The sequence below is a fragment of the Hypanus sabinus genome, unplaced genomic scaffold (assembly GCF_030144855.1).
Source record: "Hypanus sabinus isolate sHypSab1 unplaced genomic scaffold, sHypSab1.hap1 H_7, whole genome shotgun sequence".
Classification (NCBI taxonomy): domain Eukaryota; kingdom Metazoa; phylum Chordata; class Chondrichthyes; order Myliobatiformes; family Dasyatidae; genus Hypanus; species Hypanus sabinus.
This window is the reverse complement of record NW_026779048.1, coordinates 260,001-278,481: the sequence shown is the minus strand read 5'-3', so window position 1 is coordinate 278,481 and position 18,481 is coordinate 260,001. Positions and strand designations below refer to the sequence as shown.

The following is an 18,481-nucleotide window of genomic DNA, read 5'->3' as shown; positions in this document are numbered from 1 at the left end:
TTCTCCGGGTTGAACTCCATCTGCCACTTCTCAGCCCACTTCTGCATCATATCAATGTCTCTCTGCAATCTTCGACAATCCTCTACACTATCTACAACACCACCAACCTTTGTGTCGTCTGCAAACTTGCCAACCCACCCTTCTACCCCCACATCCAGGTCGTTAATAAAAATCACGAAAAGTAGAGGACCCAGAACCAAACCTTGTGGGACACCACTAGTCACAACCCTCCAATCTGAATGTACTCCCTCCACCACGACCCTCTGCCTTCTGCAGGCAAGCCAATTCTGAATCCACCTGGCCAAACCTCCCTGGCTTTCCCTGGAAAGCCTTCTGACTTTCTGAACCTTGTCAAGTGCCTCACTAAAATCCATGTAGATCACATGCACTGTTCTACCCTCATCTATATGCCTGGTCTCCTCCTCAAAGAACTCTATCAGGCTTGTTAGACATGATCTGCCTTTCACAAAGCCATGCTGACTGTCCCTGATCAGACCATGATTCTCTAAATGCCCATAGATCCTATCTCTAAGAATCTTTTCCAACAGCTTTCCCACCACAGACATAAGGCTCACTGGTCTATAATTACCTGGACTATCCCTACTACCTTTTCTGAACAAGGGGACAACGTTCGCCTCCCTCCAATCCTCCGGTACCATTCCTGTGGACAACGAGGACATAAAGATCCTAGCCAGAGGTTCAGCAATCTCTTCCCTCACCTCGTGGAGCAGCCTGGGGAATAATCCATCAGGCCCCGGGGACTTATCCATCCTAATGTATTTTAACAACTCCAACACCTCCTCTCCCTTAATATCCACATACTCCAGAACATCAACCTCACTCATATTGTCCTCACCATCATCAAATTCCCTCTCTGTGGTGAATACCGAAGAGAAGTATTCATTGAGGACCTCACTCACTTCCACAGCCTCCAGGCACATCTTCCCACTTTTATCTCTAATCAGTCCTACCTTCACTCCTGTCATCCTTTTGTTCTTCACATAATTGAAGAATGTCTTGGGGTTTTCCTTTACCCTACTCACTAAGACCTTCTCATGCCCCCTTCTTGCTCTTCTCAGCCCCTTCTTAAGCTCCTTTCTTGCTACCCTATATTCCTCAATAGACCCATCTGATCCTTGCTTCCTAAACCTCATGTATGCTACCTTCTTCCACCTGACTAGATTTTCCACCTCACTTGTCACCCATGGTTCCTCCACCCTACCATTCTTTATCTTCCTCACCGGGACAAATTTAACTCTAACATCCTGCAAGAGATCCTTAAATATCGACCACATGTCCATAGTACATTTCCCTGCAAAACATCACCCCAATTCACACCCGCAAGTTTTAGCCTTCTAGCCTCATAATTTGCCCTTCCCCAATTAAAAATGTTCCTGTCCTCTCTGATTCTATCCTTTTCCATGATAATGCTAAACTCAGGGAGCAGTGATCACTGTCCCCCAGATGCTCACCCACTGACAGATCTGTGACCTGACCTGGTTCGTTACCTAATACTAGATCTAGTATGGCATTCCCCCTAGTCGGCCTGTCAACATACTGTGACAGGAATCCGTCCTGGACACACTTAACAAACTCTGCCCCATCTAAACCCTTGGAACTAATCAAGTGCCAATCAATATTAGGGAAGTTAAAGTCACCCATGATAACAACCCTGTTATTTTTGCACCTTTCCAATATCTGCCTCCCAATCTGCTCCTCGGTATCTCTGCTGCTACCAGGGGGCCTATAGAATACCCCCAGTAGAGTAACTGCTCCCTTCCTGTTCCTGACTTCCACCCATACTGACTCAAAAGAGGATCCTGCTACATTACCCACCCTTTCTGCAGCTGTAATAGTATCCCTGACCAGTAATGCCACCCCTCCTCCCCTTTCCCCCCCTCTTTCCCTTCTAAAACACTGAAATCCAGGAATATTGAGAATCCATTCCTGCCCTGATGCCAGCCAAGTCTCTGTAATGGCCACTACATCATAATTCCATGTATGTATCCAAGCTCTCAGTTCATCACCTTTGTTCCTGATGCTTCTTGCATTGAAGTACACACACTTTAGCCCTTCTACCTTACTACCTTTACACCCTTTATTCTGCTGCTCTTTCGTCAAAGCCTCTCTATATGTTAGATCTGGCTTTACTCCATGTACTTCTTTCACTGCTCTATCGCTCCAGGTCCCATCCACCTTGCAAGTTAGTTTAAACCCTCCCGAACCATGCTAGCAAACCTCCCTGCAAGGATATTGCTCCCCCTCGAGTTCAGGTGCAACCCATCCAATCTGTACAGGTCCCACCTTCCCCAGAAGAGATCCCAATGATCCAAAAATCTAAAACCCTGCCCCCTGCACCAACCCCTCAGCCACGCATTCAACTACCATCTCCTCCAATTCTTACCATCACTATCACATAGTACTGGCGTAGTAATGCTTTGTGTTTAATTGAGAATGAAGTAAGTTACCTACACTGTACTTGATTCACTTCTAAAATAAAACAAAAACTTAACTTGAGTGTGGAGGGTATTTTTTAAAGGAATAAGTTCCTTGCACAAGGTGTTCAGGATCTGATCTCTCTTGTAGACAGGTTAAGGGTATTTCCCTTTCAGGGAATGATTTGCTTTCAACAACAGCAATCTATATTTTTATGTAAAAAGAACATACTGTAGAACAGTACAGGCCAGAAACAGGCCAGTTGACCCACAATGTTATGCCAAACCAGCTAGAATGTTAATGGAAACACCTGAACACTAATCCCACCTACCGACATCGTGTCCATATCTCTCCATCTTTCTTACATCCATGTGCCAATCTAAATATCTGTTAAAAGCCTCCACCACCATGCCAGTCAGTGCATTCCAGGCATTTACCTCTGAATAAAAAAAAGACTTATCCCTATCTTCTCTCACCTTCAATGCATGCTCTCTGCTGTTAGATATTTCAGCCCTGGGAAACAGGTACTCCCTGTCTTCTCTATCTGTGCCTCTCATAAATTTGTAAACCTCTATCGGATCTCCCCTCAGCCTCTGCCACTCCAGAGAAAACAGCCCAAGTTTATTCACCTCTCATGCTCTGTATACCAGGCAGAATCCGGGAAACCGCTTTTGCACCCTCTGAAAGCCTGAACATCCATCCCATAGTGAGGTGACCAGAACTGTATGCAATATTCCTGAAGTGGCCTCACAAGAGTTTTATCAATTTGAACATAACCATAAGACCATAAAACATAGGAGCTGAATTAGGCCATTTGGCCCATCAAGTCAGTTCCGACATTTAATAATGGCTGATCTTTTTTCCCTAATCTCTGCCTTAAAAACACTCAATGACCTGGCATCCACAACTGCCCATGGTAATAAATTCCACAAATTTACCACACCTTGGCTCAGGATATTTCTCTGCATCTGTTTTAAATGGACAGCCCTCTATCCTGAGGCTGTGCCCTCTTGTTCTAGACTCCCCCACCATGGGAGTCAAGCCTTCCACATCTACTCTTCTAGGCCTTTCAACATTCGAAAGCTTTCAATGAGATCCCTCCTCATCCTAAATTCTAGCAAGTTCAGACGGTGAGCTATCAAACGATCATCGTATAATAACCCTGTCAATCCTGGAATCATCCTTGTGAACCTCCTCTGAATCCTCTCCAATGCCAGAAAATTATTTCTCAGATAAAGAGCCCAAAACTGTTTGCAATACTCAAGGTGAGGCCACACCAGCATCACATCCCTTCTCTTGTATTCTAGACCTCTGGAAATGAATGTTAACATTGCATTTGCCTTCCTCGCCACCAGCTCTACCTGCAAGTTAACCTTGAGGGTTATTGCTTCCTCTTTCAGAACCCAAGAGTGCAGTTCACCTGGTCCAGGTGACTTATGTACCATTAGATCTTTCAGCTTTTTGAGCTCCTTCTCTCTTGTAATAGTAACTGCACTCACTTCTCTTCCCTCACAGCCTTCAACATCTGGGACACTGCTATTGTCTTCCACATGAACTCTGATGCAAAATACTTACTTATTTCATCTATCATCTCCTTGACCCCGTTGTTATTTTCCCCACTTCATTTTCTAGCAGTCTGATATCCACTTTCATCTCTCTATTAGTTTTTACATACTTGAAAAAGTTTTTATTGTCCTCTTTGATATTGTTTGCTAACTTGCTTTCATATTTCATCTTCTCCCTCCGATTGATTCTTTTAGTTACTCTCTGTAGGCTTTTAAAAGCTTTCCAATACTCTGTATTACCACTAATTTTAGCTTTGTTGCATGCCCTCTCTTTTGTTTTTACATTAGCTTTGACTGCCCTTGTCAGCCTGTTGTACTATTTTGCTATTTGACTATTTCTTTGCTTCTGGAATACATCTGTCCCACACCTTCCTCACTTTTCCTAGAAACTCACGCCATTGCTGCTCTGCTGTCATTCCTGCCAGCATCTCATTCCATTTTATTTTGGCCAACTCCTCTCTCATACCACTGCAATTTCCTTTACTCCACTGAAATACTGCAATGTCAGACTTTACTTTCTCCCTATCATATTTCAAATTCATAGGTCTGTGGTGCAGAAGGGAAAGAGAGATAAGAGAGGAGAGGTAGTGATAGGGGACTCAATTGTCAGGGGAACAGACTGGAGATATTGTGGACATGAACGGAAAACCAGAATGGTATGTTGCCTCCTAGGTGCCAGGGTCAGGGTCCTAGGTGCCAGGGTCTTGGACTGCATCCACAGCATTTTGGAGTGAGAGGGAGAGCAGCCAGAGGTTTTGGCACATATTGGTACCAATGACATAGGAAGGAAAAGCAAAGAGGCCCTGAAGGAGAACGTAGAAAGCGAGGTAGAAAACTGAGAAGCAGGATCCTCCGGGTGGTAATTTCTGGATTGCTGCCTGTGCCATGCAACAGTGAGGGTAGAAACAGGGTAATTTGACAGGTAAATGCAGGGGGCAGGGCTTTAGGTTCTTGGATCATTGGGATATCTTTTGGGGGGGATGTGACCTATTCAAAAGTGATGTGTTGCACCTGAACGCATTCTCGTGGACAGGTTTCAATGAGGTCATCCCTGATTCTTCTGAATTACAGTGAATACAGGCCCAGAGCCATCAAACTCTCTTCATATGACAAGCCATTCAAACTTGGAATCATTTTCATGAACCTCTTTGGAACACTCTCCAGATTCAGCACATCCTTTCTAAGATAAGGGGCCCAAAACTGCTCTCAACACTCCACGTGAGGCTTCGACACTGCTTTATAAATCTTAAAATTACATCCTCACTTTTATATTCTAGTCCTCTTGAAGTGAATGTTAACATTGCATTTGCCTTCCTCACCACAAACTCAACCTGTAAACTAATCTACAGGGAATCATGCAGAACAACTCCTGAGTCCCTTTGTGGCTCAGCTTTGTTGGTATTTTCTCTCCATTTAGAAAACAGTCAAGCCTTTCATTTCTTCTATCGAAGTGCATGACCGTACACATCCTGCCACGTCTTTGTCCATTCTCATAATCTGTCTAAGCACTTCTGTAGCCTCTCTGATTCCTCAAAACTACTTGCCCCTCTATCTATCTTCGTAACGCCCACAAACTTTGGAACAAAGCCATCAATTTAATTATTCAAATCATTAACATATAATGTAAAAAGAATCGGTCCCAACTTAGACACCTGTGGAACACTACTAGTCACCGACAGCCAATCAGAAGAGGTTGCTCTTATTCCCACTCTTTGCCTCCTATCAATCAGCTACTATGTTATCCATGGTAGAATCTTTCCTGCAATACCATGGGCTTATAACTTGTTAAGCAGCCTCATGTGTGGCACCTTGTCAAAGGCCTTCTGAAAATCCAAATTGTCTGATTCTCCTTTCTCCATCCTGCTTTTTATTTCTTTAAAGAACTCCAACAGATTTGCAAGGCAAGATTTTCTCTTGAGGAAGCCAGGTTGACGAAGGCCTATTTCATCATGTGACTCCAAGTACTCTGAAACCTCATCCTTAACAATCAATTCCAATATCTTTCCAACCAGAGGTCAGACTGACTGGCCTGTAATTTCCTATCTTCTGCCTCTCTCCCTTCTTTTACACTTTATGTATCTGAAGAAACTTTTGGGATCCTCTTTAATATTATTAGCTAGCTTACTTTCGTATTCCACCTTTACCTTATTAATGACTTTTTAGTTGGCTTCTATTGGTATTTAAAAGCTTCCCTATGCTCTAAATTCCAAGTAAATTTTACTCCATTACATGCCCTCTCTTTGGCTTTTGTATTGGCTCTGACTTCCCTTGTTAGCCATAGTTGTGTCATCTTTCCTTATGAACACTTCTTCCTCTTTGAGATGGATATGTCCTGTGCCTTCCAAATTGCTTCCATAAATTCCAGCTATTTCTGCTCTGCCATTATCACTGTCAGTGTTCTTTTCCAATCAATTCTGGCCAATGCCTCTCTGATGCCTCTGTAATTCCCGTTACTCCACAGTAAAATTGATACATTTGACTTTAGCTTCTCCTTTTCAACTTTTAGGGTGACTTTGATCATATAGTAATCACTTTCCCCTAAGGATTCTTTTACATTAAGCTCGCTAATAAATTCTGGTTCATTGCATAGTGGGCTCAACCACAGGCTGCTTTAAAAAGCCATCTCGTAATAATTCCCCTCTTGGAATCCAGCACCAACTTGATTTTCCAAATATTGAAGTCCCCCATGACTATTATAACTCTGTCCTTTTGGCATGCATTTTCTATCTCCTGTTATAGCTTGTAGACTACACTTTGTACATCCTTACTACTGTTTAGGGGTCTGTATACAGCTCCCATCAGGGTCTTTTTACACTTGCAGTTACTTCTAATGATTTAATTTCATTTTTTCCCAACAGAACCAAGCCACCCCCGCTGCCTTCCTGCCTGTCCTTTCAAAACAATGTGACTCCTTTGACATTAAACCCCTGGCTATAATCTTTTTTCAGCCATGATTCAATGGTGCCTACAACATCATACTTGCCAATCTGTAACTGTGCTACAAGTTCATTGACCTTATTTTGTCTGCTGAGCATTTTCAGATATACTACCTTTAGGCCTGTATTCACTCTTCTCAATTTTGTCTGCCTTTTACGTTGCAACTTTCCTGTTCACTGTAGTTTTTCCCTTTCATCAGCCTCTCCTCGCTAGGAGTCCCACTACACATTGCCTCTGTTTGTCAACCAACTACCTCATCCTCAGTACTAACACTCCACTTCCCATCCTCCTGCCAAATTAGCTTAAATCCACCTGAACAACTCTAACTAAACAGCCCTCAAGGATACTGGACACCTTCGGGTTCAGGGGCCACCCACTGCTTCTGTAGGTCATACCTACACCAGAAGAGATGTTAATGATCCATAATTCTGAACCCCAGCACCAGTTCCTCAGCCGAGCATTCACCTGCCAAATCATTCTATTCTTACCCTCATTGTCAAATTGGTGGTCCTGTTTTTCAGCTTTCTGCCTAGCTCCCTAAAATCTTCTTTCAGGATATCCTCACCTTGTCTACCCATATCATTTGTGCCAATATGTACCAAGACTTCTGGATGCAACATACCATCTGGTGTCGCTATCACGTACACAGACTCTCATCTCTGTTCTTCTGTCTAAGGAATCTCCCATCAACACTGCAGTCCTCTTCACCTCTCTGCTCTTCTGAGCACAGCACCAGACTCAATGCCAAGACCTGGTCACTGTGGCTCCCCTCTGGCAGAGTGTCCCCCTTAATAGTATCTGAAGTCATATACTCATTATTGAGGAGAATGGTCACAGCTGTACTCTGCACTGGCTGTGCATTTTCATTCCTTCTCATGGCAGTCACCCAGATAACTGTGGCTAGGAGTTACTACCTTCCTTCAGCTCCTGTCTATCATCTCCTCATTCTCCCATATGAGTCATACGTCACCGAGCTGAGGCTCCAGTTCCTTAATACATTCTCTCAGGAGCTGCAACTTTGTGCACCTGGTGCAGCTGATGGAGTCGTAAGACAACCGCTCTCTGTGATCACATAATAAAGAGTTAACTGACACTGCAAGGGATCGCTCGGTGTGGAAAGCCGTGATCGCTCAAGCGTGTAATGTGCTAGGCACATGAAGAAGAAGAAGAACTGTATACTGTGCTCGGTGTCTTTATTTCTGTTTCCTAACAGAATAAAGACTGTCACAATGATTGGTGACAAAATTCAGCATTTTGTATACAAGTCAGTATTTGGTAGATGCACCTTTAGCAGCAATTACAGCTTTGTGCCTGTGTGGGTAGGTCTCCATCAGCTTTGCACATCTGGACACTTCAATTTTCCCCATTTTTTAGAAAACTGCTCAAGCTCTGGCAGATTGGATGGGGATCGTGAGTGAATAACCCTTTTCAAGTCCAGCAATAAATTCTCAATTGGATTGAGGTCTGGATTCTGACTTGCTTATTCCAGGACATTAACTTTGTTGTTTATAAGCCACTTCTGTGTAACTTTGGCTTTATGCTTGGGGTCATTGTTTTGCTGGAAAACAAATCTTCTAAGTCACAGTTCTCTTGCAGATTTCATCAGCTTTTCCTCCAGGATTTCCCTGTATCTTGCTGCATTCATTTTACCCTCTGCCTTCACAAGCCTTCCAGGGCCTGCTACAGTGAAGCATCCCCACAGCATGATGCAGCCACCACCATACTTCATGGTAGGGGTGGTGTGTTTTTGATGATGAGCTGTGTTTGTCTTACGCCAAACATAGAGTTCAGTGTGATGGCCTAAAAGCTCAATTGTGGTCTCATCAGACAACAGAACTTTCCTCCAGTTGACTTCAGAGTCTCTCACATGCCTTCTGGGTTTTTTCACAGTGGCTTTCTCTTTGCCACTTTCTCATAAAGCTGTGACTGGTGAAGAACCCGGGCAACAGTTGTTGTATGTGAGTCTCCCCCATCTCAGCCACTGAAGCTTGTAACTCCTCCAGAATTGTCACAGGTCTCTTGGTGGCCTCTCTCACTGGTCCCCTTCTTGTACGGTCACTCAGTTTTTGAGGATTGACTGCCCTTGGCAGATTAGCAGCTGTGCCATTTTCTTCCCATTCCTTGATGACTGATTTAGCTGTACTCCAAGGGATATTCAGTGACTTGGACAGTTTTTCTGTATCCATCTCCTGACTTGTGCTTATTAATAACCTTTTTGTGGAGTTGCTTGGAGTGTTCTTTTGTCTTCATGGAGTAGTTTTTACCAGGATACTGACATACCTACAGTTGGACCTTCCAGATACAGGTGTATTTTTACTACAATCAGTTGAAGAACCTTGACTGCGCACGGTAATCTCCATTTAACTAGTTATGTGACTTCTAAAACCAGTTGGCAGCACTTGTGATGGATTTGTGTGTCGATTTAAAGGGGCTGAAAGCTGATGTAATCAGTTATTTTGTGCTTTATATTTGTCATTAATTTAGATCATTTTGTGGAGATCTGTTTTCACTTTGACACAAACGAGACTTTTTCTGTTGATCAGTGTCAAAAAACAGTGCCTCTGCCTGTTCACACCGAAACCTGTTAAGCAAAAGCTTGCCCATTCTATCACTGACACATTCAAACAATGGCCATTCAGGCTGAGTCTTTTATTTGCAGCTGAGTTTGATCCTCTGATGCCAATACTTAACACGCCCATGCAGCCATAACAGACTGTCCTTACCCGAATCCAATCCTTTCAAACACTCTCTCTCAATTTCCATTGGGCTCTGACACTGAAACTTACACTCCCTGTGCCTGGGCCGCCGAAAAAGGATGTTGACATTAAAAATCATCCCATGGCTCTGCACAAAAACATAATTCTCTTTGTAAGCAAGAAGGACTTTGTGTAATGTGAACAAAGTCACCAGAGGAAGCTGCTGGTAGACATAAAGTAGTCTTTTACACAACAAAATGAGACCTCCTCTGGAGGAAGAGGCCTGTTCAACACAATGTCACAAGACATTTTGTATGTTAAAGATCGAAGGACAATTCTGTATTTACAAAGTAGATACCATGCTTCCTTTGAATTACATATAACTTTCACTCCTCTTTCTTTGCACCCACATGCCAGACACCCAAAATTAATGTTAATCAGCATTATCTGGTTTTTCAATTAACAGATGTTCACACCTCAAGGAACCTATTTTCCAGAGCTGTATTTTAAATTAAATCTACTGTCCACATTCAGGTATAAAGATTAGTTGCTGAAGTTAATATTTTGCTGTACACCCTAAATCAAGAATATTCCCTAACAGACTTCTATCTCAGATTGTTTTTGTGGGTTCAGAGATGACTGAAAGAGTACATAGGCAAACACATCCTCTTCCACAGATGGGACATGACATGTCCTTTGGGGTTGTCAGTTTGAGATGGTGGGTCTTTTCTGCCGCTTACACTGGGCCCCACTGCTCGTGATACATGGACTTGAGCTTCTCACAGTTATACTGAATTAACTCTTCCCGAACAGTCTTGGCCCTCCTGGACAATAATAAACTTGTCTCAGGAAAGGCCAAGTTTAAGGAGGACCTACTCCAATAGGGCAGCAGGAATGTCCCACTTCAGAACTGCTCCCAATTACACTATGTGCATCTACATATACTTTGACATCCCAAACAGCTAATCCAAGAGATTGTGGCAAAAATTTGACCAACAGTCTAAAAATACAGTTTTGTCATTTGTATGCCTGTTCCCCCCTTCCTTGCTGGTCGATTTCAGTTTAATCCCAGTCTCTGATAGCTAAAACTCTGCAGTGGCTATTAGTGATTACTTCCCGGTCAGGGGCACCAGCAAGGTGAAAGTGTTAGTCTCATAGGCTCTCTCATTAATGTACAGGAATGACTGTGTTTGTCTCTGTTGGAAAGATGGCAAGGAGCTCACCATTCTCACTAAGTGAATTTGGTGAATAAAGTTGATCCTTGATCCCAATAAAGCTAAAGCTAATCTGTCTTTAAACTGCAGTCCCTGACTTTTGGTCAGAATTTCAGTTCAAGAGTTTGTCAAACACACCATGAATATTTATGACTGAAACTCTAAAGCTCAAAAGGCTGGACCTGATAAGAAAATGAGATTTCACATTCAGCAGACTTGGCAATAAGTAGGGAAACAAGTGATGTTTTTTGTCAAATTTCTTGACTTTTTGACTACCAGAAACATTGGATGTGCGGAGAAACTGGAGCACCCAGAGGAAACCCATGCGATCCCTGGGAGAACGTATATATTCTTTCGTCATTGGCAGGAATTGAACCCTTCGCTGGCACTGTAAAGCGTTCTGTGAGCTGCTTTCCACTATGCCGCCCTCAGTGATGCTTTTTGAACTCAATGTCAAATACCACCATTTTGTATTGTAGGTTTTCACAAAGAAAATGGTAGAAACACTTTATGCTTTAGAGAAGCCGTAGCAGCTCATTTATTGAAAACCAAAAAACTGAACCCAAAGCACAGTAAAAAACACTTTATGTCAGACCAGCCTCTTAATGTGAAACTCCAGCGATTTAACATGACCTTCCACGCATGCTGACTGTTCCTAATCAGATCCTGTCTATCCCGATAATTATATATACCATCTCTAGGAATACTTTCCATTAATTTACCCACCACTGACGTCAAACTTACAGGCCAATAATCGCTAGGTTTACTTTTAGAACCCTTTTTAAACAATGGATCCACATGAGCTAATCCTCTGGCACCATCCCCATTTCTAATGACATCTGAAATATTTCTGTCAGAGCCCCTGCTATTTCTACACTAACTTCCCCCAAGGTCCTACGCAATATCCTGTCAGGATCTGGAGACTTTTATTTTCTTTAAAGGTGCCAGTACTTCCTCTTCTTTAATCATCATAGTTTCCATAACTACCCTTCTTGTTTCCCTTACCTTACACAATTCAATATCGTTCTCCTTTGTGAATACCAAAGAAAAGAAATTGTTCCAAATCTCTCCCATCTCTTTTGGCTCCACACATAGCTCTCCACTCTGATTCTCTAAGGGACCAATTTTATTCCTCACTATCCTTTTGCTATCAATATAGCTCTAGAAACCCTTTGGATTTATTTTCACTTTACTTGCAAAAGCAACCACATATCTTCTTTTAGCTTTTCTAATTTCTTTCTTAAGGTTCTTTTTACATTCCTTATATTCCTCGAGCACCTTATTTACTCCATGCTGCCTATATCTATGGTAGATCTCTCTCTTTTTCCGAACCAAGTTTCCAATATCCCTTTAAAACCATGGCTCTCGCAACCTTTTAACCTTTCCTTTCAACCTAACAGGAACATAAAGATTCTGCACCCTCAAAATTTTCACCTTAAAATGACCTCCATTTCTCTATTACATCTTTCCCACAAAACAAATTGTCCCAATCTGCTTTTTCTAAATCCTTTCGCATCTCCTCAAAGTTAGCCTTTCTCCAATCAAAAATCTCAACCCTGGGTCCAGACCTATCCTTCTCCATAACTATATTCAAACTAATGGCATTGTGATCACACCTCCCACATCCGAGACTGAGAACAACAAGCTGCCCTCACACTCATAATTCCCCCTTTCCTCAAGTAACAGGAAAAATTGAAAACTTCCGCACTTCACTGCCCGATGTCACATGTTAAGAAGTTAGGGTCTTACCTCCCAGGACTTTCAGGCCTCTGCTGCAAAACCCATCTCCTGATTCCAGGACAAAGTTGCTGACCCAAAGTCCAATAACTCATCCCAGAGGGATACTAGAAAACTGAAAGTAAATTCCTCTTTTAGCATGAAAACAGGCCTATTCTGCATACCAACAAAAAAAACTATCTTAACTAAGTTAATTTGAGAGATTGAGAAATTCACCTTAAATAATCTGATCATTTAAACATGTATAATTTAGATCCTTCCTCTACCTGTGGTTTAACTTTAAATGATCCGAATTGGTTTTGAGATTTCTCAGTGTTTCTATTTCTGTAATGTGTCCTCTTTCTATCACTGTCCGGAAGCCTGGAGTTTGAGTCTGGTATTCGGAATCCCGTTAATCAAGGGGTTGACACTGAAATTCAAATGGTCGATTGGAAGTCCAAAGCTGGATGTTGGAGGTCTGTCCATGTGTGTGGGTGGGAGGGAGGAAACTGGCTTGCTTTGTAGTTGTTTTGTTGCCCTTTGTGCTCTGTGTTGTTCCGCTGAGCATTGTGGGTATGAAATGTTGGAGCCGGAATGTGTGGCGACACTTGCACGCTGCCCCCATCACAGGAAGAACAAGCAGAGAGGTGAAAGGTGAGACCAGGTGATTATCTCACCACTCTTTCCAATTGAATGATATCTTTCCAAAACAGTGTGACCAAAACTAGAGACAATCCAAGTACAATGTTACAAATGTCTTATGCATGAGTCGCATAATGTCTCAGCTCCAATACTTAGTGCCCTGACTGATGAAGGGCAGTGGGTCAAGTGTGGGTCCAGGTGATCTGCCTCGGACACCATTCCTGCAAACCATGTACTTGTCTGTATCAGAAGTCAAGTTCAAGTTTATTGTTGTCATAGGCATAGATTCACTGTGAATAAATTGCAGAAGAGTTAACATTTTAGAGCAGCACTATAGTATAAGACGCAGGCGAGATTAAGTTAATACTAAATTAACAAAAATTATACATAACTTATGTGTGTAAAATTCTCAACAAAATAAACTATCATGGCACCGAAGGAGGAGAAAATATTTCCTGGGGCTTAATTTTAAATTATTTGAATTGGTTACAAGATTTCTAATGTTTCCATTTCTGTATTGTGCTATATTTATATCTAATATGTGATGTAAATATGGCATGAAGAGGCACTTGGGCTGGTCAGTCACAAGCCCAGAGTTTGGGGTCCAATTATCAGCTTCTCTGGGGGCTCAATACTGAACATCAAAGCCTAATTGAGAAGTTGCAGAACCTGGACCTCTGTACCTCCCTCTGTAATTGGATCCTCGACTTCCTAACAGAAGACCACAGTTTGTGTGGATTGGTGATAACATATCCTCTTTGTTGACAGCCAACACTGGTTCATCTCAAGGGTGTGTGCCTAGCCTACCACTCTACTCAAATACCATCTATAAATTTGCTGAAAATACAACCATTGTTGGTAGAATCTCAGATGGTGATGAGGGGGCGTACAGGAGTGAGATATGCCAACTGGTGGAATGGTGCCGCAGCAACAACCTGACACTCAACGTCAGTGAGATGAAACAGCTGGTTGTGGACCTCAGGAAGGGTAAGACGAAGGAACACACACCAATCTTCACAGAGGGGTCAGAAGTGGAGAGAGAGAGCAGCTTCAAGTTCCTGGGTGTCAAGATCTCTGAGGATCTAACCTGGGCCCAACATATCGATGTAGTCATAAAGAAAGCTATACTTTATTAGGAGTTTGAAGAGATTTGGCACGTCAACAAATACGCTCAAAAACTTCTACAGTTGCACCCTGGAGAGTATTCTGACAGGCTGCATCACTGTCTGGTATGGAGATGCTACTGCACAGGACTGAAAGAAGCTGCAAAAGGTTGTAAATCTAGTCAGCTCCATCTCGGGCACAAGTCTACACAGTATCCAGGACATCTTCAAGGTGCAGTGTCTCAGAAAAGCAACATCCTTTATTAAAGACCTCCAGCACCCAGGGCATGTACTTTCTCACTGTTACATCAGGTAGGAGATACAAAAGCCTGAAGGCACAAACTCTGCCATCCAATTCTTAAATGGACTTTGAAGCTTTGGACACTGCCTCATTTTTTTTTAATATACAGTATTGCTGTTTTTGCATATTTTTAAAAATAATCTATTCAATATACATAATTGATTTACTTGTTTATTTATTATGTTTTAGTTTATTTATTATTATTATTTTTTTCTCCCTCTGCTAGATTATATATTGGGCACTAGTCTTCATATAACCACAAAAATAATCATCTTCCAGGAGTGATGCCTCAAAAAGTTGGCATCCATCATTAAGGATTCCTCCCACTGAGGACATGCTCTCTTCTCATGGCTACCATCAGAAAGGAGGTACAGGAGACTGAAGGCTCAAACTCAGTGACTCAGTAATACCTTCTTCTCCTCTGCAAACAACTTCTGAATGAACATTGAATCCATGAACATGACCTCATGACTATTTTCACACTACTTATTTAATTTAACTATATATATAGTTTAAGTATTTATTTACTTTAAGTATATATATTCTATTCATTCCATGTAATTTACAGTAAACATAAATGCTGTCATTCAGTTTTTACTATTATGTATTGCAATGTACTGCTGCCACATAACAACAAATTTTATGACATATGCTGTTGATATTAAATGTGATTCAGCTTCTGGTTCTGAAATTTTTCAGATAAGTGCAAGTTGAAAGATTTTTAATGTTAACTTTTGTTGAAGATTGGGGAAAAATTGTTGAAGACAATTACGTCCATATTGGAGCCCTACTTTCCTGAAAACATGGAAATCGATCTAACTATAGGTAAGCACTTCTGTATTTCAAATTAAATATCCCCCACTTTCAGCAGTACGTGAATTCAGTATTCAACCACGTTTGGACTTTGCTGTACAGTGGGTTTGTTAACATGCAGATTGTTCAGAGTCTACTGACTCGGTAATCTTCACAAGCCCAATAACTCCCTTTGAGCATTGAGTGGTCAAGTTCAAAGTTAAATTTATTATCAGAGTACATGCATCGCCACATACAACCCTGAGATTCTTTTTTTGTTGGCTATACTTAGCAATTCTATAGAAAAGTAACATTAAGCTGTAAACAAACTGCTGTAAATAAATAATGAGCGTGAAATAACAATCTAACAGAGTTCTTAATTAAATATAGCTATCCCATTGTGTTCAAAAGCCTGATGATTGAGGTTCAGTAACTGTTCTTGAACCTAGTTGTATGAGTCTTAAGACACTTGTACCTTCTACCAGACGGCAGCAGTGAGAAAAGCGCATGGCCTGGGTGGTGAGGATCTTTGATGATTGATGTTGCTTTTCAACGACAATGTTTCATGCAGAAATGCTCAGTGTTTGGCATGGGGTGTTTTAAAAAATATAATGTGAAAAGAATCAGTCCCAACAGAGACCCCTGTCGAACACTACTAGTCACTGGCAGCCAACCAGAAAAGGCTCCCTTTATTCCCACTCTTTGCCTTGTGCTAATCAGGCACTGCTTAATCCATGCTAGAATCTTTCCTGTAATACTGTGGATTCATAGCTTGCTAAACAGCCTCACGTGTGGGACCTTGTGCCAACCGGTTGTGCAGTGGATTCAGCACTGGACTTTGAGGCGAATGATCCTGAGTTCGAATCCAGCCACGCTTTCCATCAGTGCTGGGTCGAGCATCGAGAAAGCAACCCCATCTTGTAAATAACAGTCAAATGCTATGGAAGCAGTGAAATGTGATGTGGCACCTTGTCAAATGCCTTCTGAAAATTCAAGTCCACAACGTCAGTAGACTCTCCTTTGTCTATCCTTGTTATTTCTTCATGCCATTTTAATTAATTTGCTGTTACTTCTGGTGTAAGCCATGTTGTTTATTTATTCTTAATTTTCAAATTGTAAGTGCTGTGTGTTACGTACCCGTGACATGTGACAGTGGTGTACTTGTCGCGTGCAGGTGTTGAAGCTAATACTGGACTTGAGGTAATGGTCTTGTGATGGTGGAGTGACATCATTTTCCCGCCAGTAGAGGTCATGTGACAGTTTTTTTTTACAGGGTATCAAAGGAGGACCCCTCCCTGTGAGGAGAGGCAGTTCGTGGCTGGATTTGCCATGTTGTCTTCATGCCACTGCGTGATTTAATGTTATGACGCGGTTTAGTTGAAAGATGGAGTTTTATTTAATGCCTAAAGTTTAAAAGGTCATTGCCAGCAGTTTCTTTATAATACTGCTAGTTGAAAATCAGTGGAGAGTGAAGATCGGATTTCGGAAGTTAAAAGATCAAGGAAAGTCGATTTCAATGGTGAAACAGGTTCAATCATGTTTGATCCTCATTCAGAAGGAATTTGTTGACTGATCTCGTGTTAATCCCTGTGAGATATAGCAGAAAGGATTGGGAATAGTTCTGTAAAAGAAAGGTCAGTGCCTTTAAGCCGTTTCCTTTTTCATCTTCGTAAATTCTTCGTGGGAAAAGTAGTTCACCTGGGAACCAAAGAAACACAACTTGAAAGAGAATTTAAATCGTCTTAAAAAGGCTCTCCCTTAAATGGACTGTGAGCATTTTGAACTTTTGCAATACTACTTTGAAGAGCTGTTTTTGCAACATCGCTTTAAGAACTGTTTAAGCTGCCGCATAGCAGCTGATTTCCAGTTAGGTGAGTGTTTTGTTTACTTTTGGGGGTTTGTTTTCCAGTGTTTAATAAATGTTTTATTTGTTATAAAAACCCCTGCTTTACTCATATATTTACGTTACGGATTCAGCAACAATAAATATATGTGATGTACGTGCTTGCTCACAATATGAGCAAACTTCATTTTGGCTGATTTAGTTGGAACAATTAAACTTCGGAGTAAACAGTAATCTTTTTAACCTAATGTACTCAGCAAAACTGGTACTTGCCTCTCATTGGCTATTTTATTTGCTTCAAAATACAGCTCAATTCATTCTGTATACAATAGCCAGTTATCAGTTGTGTAATCAAACACATCTATCTTTCCATTGTAGGTAGCCATTTTTGCTTTATTAAATTTACATTTATTATCACCCGGTGCCTCCTGTTTATGAATCTATGAATCTGACAGTTTTCAGCCCTTATTTAAACTCAATCATCTTTCCTTTTGCCAAGAAAATGTGCTTCTCCGTAGGAATAAAAAACATGCTGTGCTTTTTTTTTAACTTGACTGTCTCACTGCACTTTTTGAAAACTAGAATGGCCCACAGCATTTCAACAGGTAGGTAATCTTCTTGGGTTTGTTTAAAACTTCTTCCTCACCACCACTATTATGTTTTGTAACTCCTAAATCTAATTGAAATAAGAGAAAATCAAGGGAGTTGAGAAAAGGAGTTTAAATTAATTTATTTTATGTGTATATTAGTTTTGTTTTTATTTTATGTGAGGTGCATGCATGCGACAACATGGCATGATGACGCTTGCCATTCACGTACTTTTACATATCACCCATAATAAATTATTTAAATTAACAAGAATGCTCCATCTAAAGATTACTTAAATTGTCACATGCAGTGACTGAGAAGATGGTGGAAAAAGGTACTTGACGAATTTCAGGGGTTCCCACAATAGCATCCATGGACACCTCAGATAGTGATAGAAATCTAAGGCATAAGAACGGTTGGGAACTGCTGATCTAGATGATCATTTGAAACATCAAAGAATTGGTAGCCTATGGATCATGTGTTAGTAAATGAGATTAATATAGATTGGTTCTTAATGGTTATCATAGACCCAGTGGGTTGTAGTTCCCTTTCTCTGTATGATTCTTATCCCATTAATTACCCAAGTTCTGCCCACATTTGTTGAGAATGACAAGTGAAGCAACAGTTTTGTTTCCATTTGAGTACTAT

The 18,481-nt window shown here is 41.4% G+C and overlaps 1 protein-coding gene across 6 annotated transcripts in view; it reads left to right on the top strand.

Annotated features, from left to right (window-relative positions):
- Window positions 1-18,481, top strand: part of LOC132386078 (apolipoprotein L5-like) — a 50,180-nt gene that overhangs the window by 29,968 nt on the left and 1,731 nt on the right. For 3 of the 6 annotated variants that reach the window (XM_059958372.1, XM_059958369.1, XM_059958373.1), the window contains exon 3: window positions 15,310-15,435. In XM_059958372.1, the coding sequence (XP_059814355.1) occupies window positions 15,414-15,435 (22 nt within the window). In that variant the 5' untranslated portion in view covers window positions 15,310-15,413. Of the gene's footprint in view, window positions 1-14,836; window positions 15,436-18,481 lie in introns of all 6 variants that reach the window. The other 3 variants (XM_059958371.1, XM_059958368.1, XM_059958370.1) reach the window with 1 other exon arrangement.